This window comes from Pygoscelis adeliae, unplaced genomic scaffold, assembly GCF_000699105.1.
Source record: "Pygoscelis adeliae isolate BGI_AS28 unplaced genomic scaffold, ASM69910v1 Scaffold160, whole genome shotgun sequence".
In the NCBI taxonomy this organism is placed as follows: domain Eukaryota; kingdom Metazoa; phylum Chordata; class Aves; order Sphenisciformes; family Spheniscidae; genus Pygoscelis; species Pygoscelis adeliae.
This window is the reverse complement of record NW_008824035.1, coordinates 4,293,953-4,308,665: the sequence shown is the minus strand read 5'-3', so window position 1 is coordinate 4,308,665 and position 14,713 is coordinate 4,293,953. Positions and strand designations below refer to the sequence as shown.

At 41.4% G+C, this 14,713-nt stretch overlaps 1 protein-coding gene across 1 annotated transcript in view; it reads right to left on the bottom strand.

The window, feature by feature from the left end:
- Positions 1 to 1,545: 1,545 nt before the first annotated feature.
- The window catches only part of INO80D (INO80 complex subunit D), a 39,832-nt gene continuing 26,664 nt past the window's right edge, over positions 1,546 to 14,713 (bottom strand). The window contains exons 7-13 of the mRNA XM_009332098.1: positions 12,634 to 12,858; positions 10,494 to 10,603; positions 8,475 to 8,608; positions 6,800 to 7,017; positions 6,233 to 6,390; positions 4,060 to 5,252; positions 1,546 to 3,632 (exon numbers count right to left, since the gene is read on the bottom strand). Coding sequence (XP_009330373.1) covers positions 4,084 to 5,252; positions 6,233 to 6,390; positions 6,800 to 7,017; positions 8,475 to 8,608; positions 10,494 to 10,603; positions 12,634 to 12,858 — 2,014 coding nt within the window. The 3' untranslated portion in view covers positions 1,546 to 3,632; positions 4,060 to 4,083. The remainder of the gene's footprint in view (positions 3,633 to 4,059; positions 5,253 to 6,232; positions 6,391 to 6,799; positions 7,018 to 8,474; positions 8,609 to 10,493; positions 10,604 to 12,633; positions 12,859 to 14,713) is intronic.

Sequence of the window (14,713 nt, the reverse complement as noted above, 5' to 3'; positions counted from 1 at the left end):
CCAAATGAGAACTGCAAATCCTCATTTCACTAACCTGCTGAATGAAGTGGGAAATCTAGCTGTTGCCGTCTTCTCCACAATGTCTGAGGCAGACCTGCCGCTGTGCTACCTCTCAGCATTATCAATTTAAAGCCTTTATGCCCAACCATAGAGAGAAGCATGCTACTAATGAGAAGGGAACTAAGCAAGAACCTGGAGGAACGGGAAGGCAGGAGGAGACAAAATGATGCATCTTTTCCATCTTCTTGCATCACACATACATCTTCTTGTACCATAGTAATTACAAGGCCAAAGAACAAATCAACTTTGAGGTATCTAAGTGCATATGGCTCCCCTCAAAGTTGGCGTAAAGTCTTCCTAAGTGAAATGAAACGTCAAACCGTGTCTTACAGAATTGCCTTATACACCAGGCCAGCATGAGGCTGTTCCTGATGAGCCTCTGTACGCTGTCAAAGTTCACGTTGTGTTAAGTACTTTTGTACAAAGACTAATTGAGGTGCTGTTATTACCAAAAATGATGTTACTGGTATTTTATTCCAAGTCTAATTTTTTTTCAATTCTTTAAAACTCAAATATTATGTAAAGAAATTAACTTTTAGGTTCAACTAGCTTTATTCCATTTGTTAACACGTAAAGGGCATGACAGGTATCGACCATCTCAAATCAATGGACTGAAATTGCTAACTGGCTCTTTGGTGAAAGGGTGATTAGAGTGCTAATTGCTATACGAGGAGATGATACTCAAAAACCTCTGCGAGAGCATGGATTCTACTCGGGAACTACATAAATAACATCCTCGAGGACTACCTTAACCAGACCTGCAGTATTTCCCAGAGGATGAGGTGTGAAACATCTCTGACTGCACATACCTCTCAGATTGGATCTCTCACATCCAACAGTAAGACACTGATTCACTGAAGTCAACAGGTTGTGTGGGTGTAGAAGCCCATCTGGAATTATTCACCTTGTAAAGCTAAGATCAAGACCCGTAACTGCTTGGTAGGCTGTAACCATGAAATCGGCGGCAGTGAAAAAATGAGAGGTGAACCAGGAAAAGGCAAGAGTGGTGGCCCATTTCAGAACTCTGTGTCAGACAGGACAGAGGGATTCCTATTTCAAACGTATACAAACCGAAGTTTATTTTTAAAAGTGCAGCTTTATTGCAAACTTAGTTTGCTCATTGAAAAATGTTATGTAGTCACTTTTCAGGGAAGAGTCATCAAGGGATATAAAATAATTGGAGTCTACGCAGGGGAAGAGAGTTGATATCCTAGGCTGCTTTAAAGGAATGCAGGTACATAACGGCCATTGATTTCAAATGGGAACTATGGACCTGCATAGCTTTGACAGCTTTTGAAATTCCCTGTCTAAATCAATGCTCAGATTAGGAGCTGGGTTCTGTTCTGAGTTAGACCAGTACAAACTCACAGTGACCTTAGACCAAAGAGCTCCTCCGTAATTTATACCAAAATGAGCAAGCAGAACTTGGCTCTCAGTTCCTCTCCTCCCCTCCCCCCCCCCAGCATTTGCTAAGAAAGAGAAATACGATGTGGGGCAAATATACTCTGCACAAGCTGCAGCTTCATTGAAGAGTTTGATGGGCACGAGAATGATTTCAAGACCAAAGTCCTGAAACCAACTTATAGAAATTAACATCCTCTAAAATGACATGAATACACAAGCAGATTAAAGAATTAACCATTTGGTATACTAGTTCTCCACTCTTTTTCAGCCAGTCATCCAAACACATTGAAGAAGGCATATGGACACAACGAAAATCATTTGCAAATCAAACAGTTGTCTCCTCAACAAAGTATGGGGAACATAATACAAAAATAAATAAATGCCTTGTCAGATTTGCCTCATTTCACAATACCACTGGGCATTCCTCAATCAGCAGGACAATCACAAGCAGGATTTCATAGGCTTCAATTCAACTTTTTACATGATTTAAAAACATTTAAATGTTACAAACATATTTAAATCACCACTTAAAAATATTCGGCTTATATTATTAAGATCTATTTTACCAAGTATGAAATAAGGACTTCATAACAACAGAAGCATGAAAATCATTTTTGTTTCCTCCACCCACATACACTTGCAATTTCAGAAAAGGACATATGCATCATCCATACTCCTTTATATTTAAGGAGAACAAATCTTTCAAGAAAAGAAGGATAGTATGATTGCTACAATAGTAAGAAGACACAAGACCTACCCTGTTTAAATTCTGTTCCTTAGCAAGATGGAAGGAGAGGTTTGGGTCAGAGATTTTGGTGTGGGCCTGACTGCTAACAAAATGAATTTCTATAGCAACTAAACTTCGTTCAACGATCCTTTGCTCAAACAATTTGTTAGGCCTCCCTATTGTATGTGCTTGGTATCTCTTAATTTCCTGAATTAGACTAGAATACATGCAGGTAGGACATTTTACTGTAAGGTAGAATGAAATCTGCCTTCTACAGTAAGAGACTGAAATGTGGATTTTCTATTCTCTCTTGTCTGCATCTCAGAAACAAACCAAGAAGAGTAAAGACTTGTTATATTAAGTAGGAGCTACTTTTACAGTCAAAGTCAGAGTACAGTAGCAAGTTTGAGCCCTATAAAGTCACAAGCAAATTCCTTTTTTCTCTTCCTGATAAAGAGATGCAAGTAAACACCTCAGAATTTCTGCTGCTGTTATCTCTTGGATTAAAAAACATAAAATAAAATAAAAAATCTAAAAGCTAGTGGACTCCTTTCTTTAAGAACTGAAATTACTACCAAAGAGTCTGAATACTATCTTTAACAGGTGGACAGTAAAAGCAAAACTGCCCTGCAGACAGAAAGAAATCTTACCTATTTTGCTTTAGTGATTTCTCTTTTGGTTAGCCATGACTGCTGATAGGTACCTGCTAGTTCCTTACGTACATTCAGCTTCCCATACAGAGCATCAAACCCTCCAAGTGTCAAAAAAACTATAAGGGCCCCGGGGGGGGGGGTAAAGGAAATATCCAAGGAAGTCTCAGTAGCTAGACGTAATTTGAGAAATGCATCCATTTGAAACTTACCAAAGGGTCTGACCTAGACTTGTGTGGATGGGCAGAATACCAACCAAATTCTTCCAGTTTCAGCTGGGAAATACCTGTCAGCCTGTCAGACAAGGAGTTCTGGACAAAGCCACACTTGAAAAGGCAAATCATCAATGCTACAAGGCCACAGTAATTCAGCAAGGGAGGGAATTTCTGCACAGGAATCTTCACTAATCCATGATCTATTTCAATCCTTCTGGTTTTTCTTTCTTTTTTTCCCTGGGCTAACTTTGTATTAGCCTTCAGATTCTGGGCAACCAGTCAACTGATCCCCTTGCTGCTCAATGAATTAAAAATCATCATAATAAAAAACCAAAAATCAGCATGCAGTAAGAACAGTGACCAGTTCTGGAAGGGGACAACTCCCACTTCTTCACCAAAAGAAGAAAAGAAACTGCTGCTCCCTGCACACCAAACACACACACGCACACAGAGGAGGTCAAGAGACTATTTTAAGAAACTGCCAAACTCATCCTTGAGCCATGATCTTGATTTAGGACTTCAGTGCACCATTCTCAAATCAATGCGTGCAGCCAAATTTTCCATGCCAGATGCTACCTTTGGAAAAAAAGTAAATTAAAAAAAAAAAAAAATCAAGAGAATTCTGCCCGCTGGAAAACTTTCTACCAGATGTTAGTCAGATGGCAAGCACTGATCTGAACCCTAGGAAACAGTAACATGCATCAGTACTCTGAGGTATCTTCCCATTTCTAGGTCTTACTGCTAAGATCAATTACATCCAGTAACTGTGCTGTATCCTTAAGGAATTATTGGGGAACAGTGAACCTGCCTGCAATAAATGAGCACCGGTGCGTAACAAGCACATGTGAACGCTACAGCAAGGTTCACAGAGGGCTAACCCTGGTCAGTACTGAAGCAGGGGTTTTCTTCTCAACCCCCTCTTAAAAAAAAAAGGGAAGGGAGGACAGAAAAAATAAAGAAAAAGGAAAAAAGGGAAGATAGAAAACACAGGTCCCCCATCTACCTGCACAGAGCCAGGCAGACAAGCTCAGTTGGAGGTGGTGAAGGGCGCGGATGCGTTATTGGTACTGGTAGCGGTGGCACCGGTCACTGCGAAGCCCGTGGGAGGAGCTATGGAGCTGTGGCTGGGCTGCAGGTCCTTGGGGATGCCACTGTGGGAGCTCAGCTGGTGCCCGAAGGCCGCGCTGAACTGAGGGAGCTGTTGTTTAGGGGAGGTGGAGGCCATGAGTTCAGCAGAGGCAGGACCCATGCCACTAAAACTGGTCTGCGGTAACCCCGGAAGCACACTGGAGCTGTTGGGGGTCACGGTGGCGAAGGCAGGCTGTGTGGTCTCTGAGTGCGAGGTGGTAGGTGGTGTGGACAGGGAGGTGGACAGGAGGTGTCCATCTGCACCAAGAAGGTTACTAAACGGAGAGGGGTCCCCAAGATTGACAGGAAGATTTCCCCAGTGAGTTCTGGGGTTGACCACCCCGCTAAGTGGCACATCCAGCTGAGTTGGGAGCAAGTGCTGTGCCATCATGGGCATCTCTGCTGAGAAGGTAGCTGCCAAGTTATCACCAGAAAAGGATGTGGTGTGAGGGGATGTGATATGGTCACTGTAGGGAGACGGCACATGCTCACTATCATAATGGCTTCCATGGGGTGAGGAGTGTGAATGGTCACTGCTGTATTGCTGTCGTGAGGTGATCAGGTCATCTGCCTTGCTCAGCAGCTGGGCAGGGTGGGGCCTCTGGGAGGCATGGCTGCCATCATGAAGTCCATGAAACTGTCCTGGGAAGGCTCTCTCCCCAAGGCCACTCTGGCTTATGAGAGTGGCAGAAGTAAGGCTGACGTTGGCTGGGGCTGAGAATTGCCCCTGGATCTGCCCTGCCAGGGGCGTAGGTGGGTTGGACAAGGTAGCAGAACGGAGCAAGTTCTCATCCAGCTCCAGACCGGAGAAATTATCATGTACTATACGCCCATTCAACAGCTCCCCCAGATCCGTGTTAACCTCTCGACTCAAGGACTGCATTCCTGGAGCTCCAGCACCTGTAGAGAACACCCCTATCCCTCTATCTGACAGCTCCTGAACTGGCACACCATCTGTCTGTGTAAGTACTCCAATGGTACTCAGGCACTCAAGAGAAGTTACAGCCTGCAGGGCCCGTTCCAGTTCTTCAGCCTCTTCTGTGGTCGGAAGGAGATCTCCATTTTTACCTGCAGAAACAGGGACACCAGAAGTTAGCATGCTCTTCTCAGGTGAGCCCAGCACCAGCACTCTAAGGATGCAGATGTACAGACAGTTCAGTACAGAGCTGCAGTGTATAACCTTCTAGAATGGCTTGTGGTACACAAAACATTTCCTTCACCAGTGTTCACTCAGTAAGCAAGGTAAGAAAAACAAGAAATTACACCTTCCTCATCAATGGAATTCCTTCTCTCCGCCCTCCTCTTCCACATACTACAATACAAGATGCCTCCCGAACTCACTAGACTTAAAGTAAAAATGCTTAAATAAGATTTTCTTCAGTGCTGCAGCAACACAAGTAGTCCACAAACTCCCTTCTACTTACCACATTACAGCCTGGACCTAAAATTTACACAGTCAGTATAATTTAGGTTAATTTCAACTCGAACACAGTCTGATGTCATGTCATATCAGAAAATGACCAAAGAAATCACATACCCCAACTCTGGGCTGTTCTAATTTCTTTGTTATCTGTGATAGGTACTGAGCTTCAGAATCCAGAAATTCAGGCACATTTCTGATCAAAAGCTAGTTTCAAAAATGTATTTAAAGATTTTATTCTCACTCTCTTCTCCTTTTATCAAAAGCCAACATTAACTGTGATTCCAGCCCCACTCGATGGCAGAAAGGTGCCATTACTGAGAATACTCTTGATTAAACTGCAGCACTGACAGGCAGTAAAAACATAAAATGAATTATTAAAATACTAAACCAATTAGGATTTTCAGAGCTGTAATTCTAAGAGCAAGCAGAGAACTACACACACCAGTCTTCTTAAAGACTACTTTACTTCAGAGCTTACAAACAAACAATAGAGCAAATGCACACTTCCTTCTCTAGAAGTTATTACCTCTGTAGGAAAGCAAGCAACCCCTCAAAATGCATTTTAGAAACACTCTCTTCTTCAGCTCACTGACTGGGTTCACGTTAGCATAAAATAAAATGGTACCTTCAAAGAAATCAAAATCTTGCAAGTCATCGGGCAGCCGCGGCAGGACATCTGAGAAGTCCTCCTGATTCAATTCCAAGTCATGTGGAATGTCTGTGATTTCGTTGGCGATATCATCAGGCAGCTCATCGGCACTCAGCTCTGGTGTGGAGGGGCTCCTGGACAGAAAGTACCGTTAGTCCACCGTATTCAACTCTGATTCCTCCAAACAGCAACTATGAATGCATATCCATCTATAATGGGTGTTTCCCCACAGCTTTTTTTTTTTTCCTCCCCATCATCTAGGAAAAAAATGCTTTTAGAAAGTTTCTCTAGGAAGCTTACACTTAGCCTATTGATTAAATACATAAGATGGGCATCAGGAGCAAGATATTTTATCCATCAAATTCAATAATTGCTCAAATCTAAAATGACCCACTCTAAGGTTTTTTCCAACAATAACATGGAGATGCAATTTCTATTCCCGCTCCAGATGCTGATCAGCACAGCAACATCACACCTTTCTACAGTGCTCATTGACAACGTTCAAGCTAGCAGTGAGCAAACTGGGGCAGGGCTACCACTGACCTTATGTGGGGCATCTCTACTGGCAGTGAGACACTGGCAGGCATGGTAAGGTTCCCCTGGGGCACTGCAGGAGGAATGGGTTTCTGGGGCCGACGTGGGCCTCGCCTTCTCTTCTTCTTGTGTTTTTTGGTAAGTGCAGGTGGCTTTGTTTTTTTCCTGGGTTTCCTCTGCTGCTGGTGCTGAACTTTACGGGAGCTGTCCCCTCTCAAGAAATTGTCCTTTGGGAATAGAACAATAGCAATGGGAGTATATTAAGAACAAGTATTACTTTCCTTGCTTTTTTTCCCCCCTGGTCATTCCACAGACATTCATATGTAATGCAAGAGAGACTGCTAGCTTACATCCAGGCAAGGTTACAAAAATTAAGCTGTTTCCTTCCTCATTGATCCCAATGGCAAAAATCACATAGACCAAATTATGAGGTATGATAAATAGGAGATTGTGCAGTGTCACTTTAAAAATCATCATAGCAAACCCTAACTAAATCAGTGCAAAACTGTAACCTTTGGCAGCATTCCTGTAAGTATTAAAGACAGAACACTGTTGTGAGGTGGCGATAATGGGGATAGTGATCAGTAGCTGAAGCCAGCATCCTCAAGTGCCCAGTGCCATAAGAGAGGGACAGCACTGAGAAAACGGAACTAATACTGTAGGGCTAGGGTAAGGATGTGGGTAAACAACTAAGGCATCGTTGCTTTGGAACGGCAATCATTGGCCAATTAAAAAATAAACCAAACCATCATCAATTTTCAGTTGCCACCATACTGGGATTGTACGTGCTACAGAAGTAAACCTTGAGAGACACACTGAAGATTGCCTGGGAGAGCGGGAAAATCCCATACAAATCTGCGTAGTGCAGACCCTCACATTTTAATCCAGAAAACTTCATAATTTGCAACTATTGGAGAGGCTGGACAAAAACAATAACAGAAAACCCACAACCACCTAACAACAGAAAAAAAAAAAATGGGGGGGGGGTACAGTTTTATGCCTTATGCCTTGAAGGAGGGGCAAGACAGAAGTGGGTTTGTGAATTATCCTAAAAGTTTTGTTCTGGAAGATGGGAGTCATAAAAGGAGAGCAGAGGACATCATCTTAATTTCTGCATTCTCTCAACTTGTAGTAGGCCACTGCTTTTCCTCTGGAAGGCACAGATCCCTGAAGGAGTTTAAAGATAAATTCTAATAGTCACCAAAAAGTAAATACAGCAGCAAAACCATTATTTGTATGCTTGTAATTGCTGTCTAGACTTCCTCTAGAAAATATTTTGGGCCCCATGTACTGAGCCTGTTTGAGATGCAGTGTTCCTACCATACCACACGCATACTATATTCAGATCCAAGGGCCAGGAGTGAGCCCAAACAAAATGACCACAGGATCTCTCACAATGATTTTCTATTTCTTGATTCAAGAGAGGAATCAAATTTCTTCCAGTAAAGGATATTCTCATGCACACTTTATTATATCCTCAAAAGTACGTAAAAGATTTTCACAACACACTTTATACTAATTGGGAATGTTTGGCATGTTTTACCCTCTTAAGAAAAATAAAAGGAAACGAGCTCTTAAGTTCATAAACTTGCTAGTTGTCAAGCAAGAGTTCATAGGAAGACTGAGGCTAAAACTCCTGATCATCCCAATACACAAATAATTACAGTTTTGGCTTTGTACTTACCATTTTTTTGGCATGTTCTTCGCACAGAGGTGTCTGATGTGTAATGTCAAAAACTGGCACAGAGCACTGTTGACCATCCGCAAACTTGGCTGTGCAACTTGAGAAGAGCTGCTGAGAACGGTTCAATAAGATATCTGTGCATTTCTGCATCAGGAATAACACACGAGGCAACGATGGAGGAACGCCCTTTGATTTATCAATCTGATGAAGATCAGAGCCTTCAACTCTACCTGTCCATAGATGCTATTTTTAATGAGTACCTTAACTTTGTTATTCAAGTTCAAAGCTAGGTAAGGCTCAAATTCAACTTTTAAAGTGAAAAACTGCATTCATGCAGAATCTCTAATGATTTTATTATATATTGAGATAGTTTTATGGAAGCAGCCATTTCACTAATGAGTTCTTAGCAAAAGAAGCCTTTTCCTGGAGTCTTAATCAATAGATCAATAGTAGCAGTTGGAACAGTGTAGTCAACAGGACTATTTCCTTACAGACTAATGACAATCCATACTGAAACATTAAAGAAAGAGTATTTCTTAATTCAATCTTTTAAGGTACATTCTTGGCATTTATCTTTAGAGCACAGACAAAGAAGTTTCAAGATCCTTCCTGTTCCTCTGAAAAAAAGATGTGCAATCAGAAAGAAAGGTCAAGTAAATCCAAATGTAAGCTTGCTGAGATTTCCTTCAGAAAAATCCCCTGCAGGAGTGAAAGTGTTTCCAGACTTAGAGCAAATCAAACAGATATTTCATTGTGTTTTTTCAAACATTAGAAGCACTCCTTCCATCTTGAACAGTTCTCAGACCTCAACATCACTATGTATGTTCAGAAAATGTTAAAACGCAAAAGAAAGGACAAAGAAAATGGAAAACCTGCAGAACAGTCCAGATGGCAGGCTTGGACGGATGGGTCAGAACGAAGAGCCTGCTCATTTTAGAAGAGACTGTTTCATTGAGAAGACAGTGCAGAGGGGAAAAAATGGGCACAAATGCAAAATCACTAGTCTTGACTTCTCTGCTCTACACACACCAACAAGCAAGACCACTTAAACTCTAAAAAAAACCAAAACAAAAAAATCAGAATCATGAGGCAAATCCCAAACACAGCTGCACACCATGATGCTCTCTCATAGAGAGGTTTTGAACTGCTCTGCAGACTACTTTTAAGGGGCCTGCAAAAATCAACCAAGAAAAACAAGGCATCTGCAAACCAAAAAAATTGAAAAGGTACTGCAGTCTGATAGCAACTGAACAGATCAGCACCAGTTACATAAAATACCAAAACCAAAAGCTCGAACAAAAGGAGTCACTCCAACAAAAGCACCAACAATTCTTCAGCTAAAAACAAAAGAGACAAAGTCTGCAGAATTCTTAAGTATTCCAGGTCAGAAGTCTGTCTGTTTATAGCCTTCAGAATCAAACCTTACATCTAATGTGCTCCCTCCTTTCTGCGACCTTCATGCATTGACTCTTAAAATCCTTTTCAGGCTTTGCTTGAAATCCCCAGCACTGGAAATTCTTCCTCATCTAGAATTTGGATTCTGTGACTCCTCCTATTCTGCTGCTTTAAACAACGCAAAGTATCAGATTTCCATCTTTCTAGTCAGTGTAAGCCATCTTTTTATACTATGTGTAAAAAATTGCTCCCATAAACCCTTCACAGGTAGTTAGTCTACCTACCACGAACTGTATGAAAGCCATGAGGCTGAAAGCCACGTGGCTTGTACCAAGTCATCAGTGAAAGATGATCATTTTTGTAAAGGCTTCTTGCACCTACTAAATACAGCTTACAAAGTAAAACAATGTGACTACGATAGGTACCAGTGGCAAACTACTTATCTTCACTGTCTACACAAACAAATCACACAGACAAATTAAGAGCAAAGTAGTTGATAAGACACTAACAAATAGGTATTTTTTTGTGAAAACATATTTGTCAGTGCAAAAACCTAACAAAACCCCCTAAAACAGAACAGTTTCCATGCCTGAATGCAACTCCCAAACAGAGTTAAGAGGATACGCTGAAAACAATGCCTGGTGAATGGAAGGGCCTTGTTAGTGCACTGTTCTCCCTTCAAAGTCCCACTACAAGTTGTTGGTTCTGCATCTCTCTGCCTCACTTGGCTTGTGCTGAAAAAAAAGCATAGAAGAGTTTAGAGACAAAAACCCAGTCTCAGGTGGTTACTTAGCACACCTATTGCACTGAATGTGGCACAGTAGGATGAAAAATTGTAACACACGCGTGTGTGTCATGATCCAGATGGGTGCACACTACTACCAGACTCTACACAGGGATACAGAATAGATGTCAATGACAGGTGAGATGTGACTGCAGTAACAGGATTATTGTTTATTTCACATTCATTTATTTGTAATGAGAGGTGCTGTGTGCTACTACCATGTAAATATTACAACACCCTGCAACAGAGCCAAGGACAGCAGTAGGTGAGTGTCAACACAGGTGACCCTTCAAATGAGGTCAATCTTTAGAATACAATGTATTGGGTATGCCTACATGGGCAGTCAAGTGCATTTCCAAGCCTTTTCATAAATCAAAACATTCCGAGCATCCCCAGAGCTTACATGCAAGCATGTGCTCAGACAAACTTAGACTGAGCTCTGGAGCGGCAGAGCCTGAGCGTGCTCAACATGGGTAAAAGCTCTCCTTCATCAACGTGCTACAGTCCAATACACCACCAGGTGCCCGGAGCTGAGCACTTCCTCAGCACAGCCTCAATGCTTTGAGCCTGAGCTGCAAGCAGGCGACCAGACAGCAGTGTGGATGAGTACTGCAAGCGTTACACAGCTCGCACGGTGTTAGCCTGCTCTCAAGGCATTTGTCACCTTCATGTAGATAAAGCTGGCGATTCCAGGGCTGAATTTCACCTCTGTACACGTTGTTTTCTAGGTTGACAAAAAGCTGTCTGTAGCCTGACTGTTTTTCTTCAGCCATTTCTGTCATCGACTGCACTTTGACTGAGCAAAGTTTTAGTTAGCAATAGTACTCCTGTGAAAAATTTAGTAACTGAAAGACTCTGTGGTTACTTAAATTAACCAGAGCAGTGATGACAGGCATACCTGGCTTTGCCAGTCTACCCAAAACAACGTAATCTTTCTTGCATAATAAAAGGCGAAAATAATGGGAAAAAAACTAGCAAGAGCTTGCCAGTTCTGGGCAAGGTTTTGCTGTAGTTTAAGTTTGGAGACATTTACATAACTTTGTAAACTAGTAATGTACCTCTACATTACACCTCTGAGCAGCTCTTCAGCATCACTCCACCTCTCCAACAATAAACCCTCCACTGTCATGAACAACAGCCCACCAGGAACAAAAGCATCCCATAACCAGAATATATTCTCAGTATCCTGCTCCAGTCTGCCTCTCATGTTAGCCTCCCCTACCCCTCACAGTCACACATCCTGTAAAGCAAAACCACAACAGCAAAAGGGTGCTGCTGGTACCCCAGACATAACGCCAGGGTTCAGACTTACTGTTTCTGCACAAATATGAATCAACCAACTCTCAGCATGCAGAGAGCTGGAGGGATTTTGACATTATCTAGAAAGAATTCCCACAGAAGGTAACCTTCAGAGTTGTTAGAAGATATTTATTTTGTTGCCAAGTTTCATTTAATGTTAGATTGAGTTAAATCTAACAAAAAGCGCAAGATTAAGTTTGATTTGCTGGGAAGAGAATTAAGAGGAGGTACAGACTTTTCAAAAAAAGCTGTCTGAAAAACGAAATCTGAATTGAAGCAGTGAACTGCAGACCAGACTGCACACCTTCTAAAGAACTGGGCTTAGTAAAGTACCAGATATTTGAAGGCAGCCAAAATACACAGATTAATCAATAAGAATAAACTTTAGCAGGCCACTAACTTCTTTCGTGACATTTAAGAAATTGGGCCCGGATACTGCTGAACAAACAATCCACATTTTAAAACACAAAGCTGGAGAATGCCTGTCTTCATGGAAAACACTGTATGTCATGTTTATTTTACTCCACTGACAGGCATTTATGTGTCATGGTTTTTCTGCCTTGTGCATGCCTACCAGCTTCAGAGTTCAGCAGTTCAGCTGCTGGATACTTTGCCCATCTCCACCCCGTCCAGACCCCGGGTTACTGCAGTCACAGGGGAAGGCACAGGGGAAGGTCTAACCTGGTACGAGCACACGTAGCTCTTCGGAGTTCTTGTATCAGTTGCCCAGCACGCTCCGGCTCTCTGCTGGCCGCCTGCAGCAAGGCTTTCCGGAGTGTATGCCGGCATTTCTTCTGACGAGATTCTGCCCGCTCCAGGCGGCAGAGGTGCTTGTATTTCTGCTGAAAGTAAGTGCAAAGTCTGGTCACCCTGGAACTCCTGTCATCTGCATTGTCATCATCGGACCTGAAGGAGGGAAAATAAAACAAATGGGCCTTAAGTATTTTTTTTTTTCAAGGAAGCTAATTTGTCATTTGAATAGAACTGTTAAGTTGGCATCCATCTTCTATCCCCACAAGCGTCCAAAGGCTGAAATCAGGCAGGCATGCTTGAGAAATGGTAAGAGCAGGATCCCTTTTGAATTCTAAAGATACTTACCCTTCTTAGTATGTCATTATTAGAGATTACATCAATTTATCATCAAGTCTGACACATTTAAATATCTGGAGCCTGCTGTTAAAAAAAAAAAATCTATACTGTTAACCTTTATTTACTGTAAATGTCTCAGCAAATGAGACAAACTCTTAAATCAAAGTGCAATTAATGGAGACGACAAGGGTGGGGAACTATGTAGTGGAAATTTAGTGAAGAAAGGTCATGCTGGAGAAGATGGTCAAATTCTAACAAGAACCAAAACTGCTGACCTTTTCCAATTGCTCTTACTCTGCCAGGTGGTGTTTTCCTTCCTATACCAAAATACACACTCACACAGCTAGCAGTTGATACTGCTTTCCCCTTGCTGCACAGTTAAAGTTGAGTTACAATACAGCCATGGAGAAGAAATTCACATTTAACTCCAAAAGTACTGAGGGAAAAATCAGACCAGGGCTAAACAATGACCAGGTGAAGGACTGATCCAATTCTTTGTTTGCTTAAGAAAGCCTTTTCCCATTTATCTTGGCATTCTGAATGTCCAGGCACATATCAACAAGACCATCAAACCATGTCAACACATTCAGTTAAATGAAGTAAAAATCATGAAACATAGTAAAATCATCACTGGGACTTGTTAAAACAACAAGATCCATGAAGCTACGCAGAAGTCCTCCACAACAAGCACCAGTTTGCAGAATGACTTTTTTGTTCATGGAGCAACAAAGAGCATGCACTGAATCTAAGCAAAGCAGACTTTGTTCAGTTTTTTCTTTAAGTTTTTCCTTATCTGTAAAACAAAGGAAGGGCAGGGGGAAGAAAACAAGTCCAAACAAATGAAGCAAATCAAAAGCTCCCAAGGTTCAGACTGCAGAGCTTGGCCAGCGAGAGTAAATGAGCTGACATCCAAACCTGCACACAGTAAAGCGGATCACAACTAGCTGATGATAGAAAAGATGAGAAATACCAGCCATGATACTTACTAAATAAAGTAAGATCCAGAAACGCAGGCAGAATAGCTGTCTCTGAAAGGCAATATGACTAAGACCTATTTTCCTTTCTGGAAAATCTTAAGCCATTCACATGCAGGCTACATTTTAAGAGACTGCATCCATCTCCACTAAGGCTGCCCACAAAAACTCTGCAGGAGCAAACACTGCCTTGACACAAATGCCCATTTTTATAAAGTTTTATGTAAAGTCAACCATACTATGTAATTTGTTTGTTAAAATAGATTACAGATTATTTTCTAGAAGCATAAATTACAAGTAATTAATCTCTGCAATTAAATGCTTAGCAGAAAATACAACCTGTTAAAAATATTTAACATCTGTAAAGTTTAAAATATTTTCACATTGAAGATGAAAAGAAAATACACTTTTAAGATCTCTTAGGAAAGAATGCCTACTGGGAAAAACAACCTGTTGAGAAAAATTTAATTGTGTGCTATTTAATATAGGTTTTCCTTTTCCCAATGTATTAATAGAAAACAGGAATACATGGATGGGATCAGTTAGATATAGGTAGGCCTAAGGCCTTAGATATTTCATTACTGCTCTAGGCCAAGATTTTTAAAACAAAGTTGCAGACATACTGATTTAATTTTAGATATGGTTACAAATTAACTTTAAGAAAAGACAGAAATATTCCTTAGGGAAAAAAAGTGTTT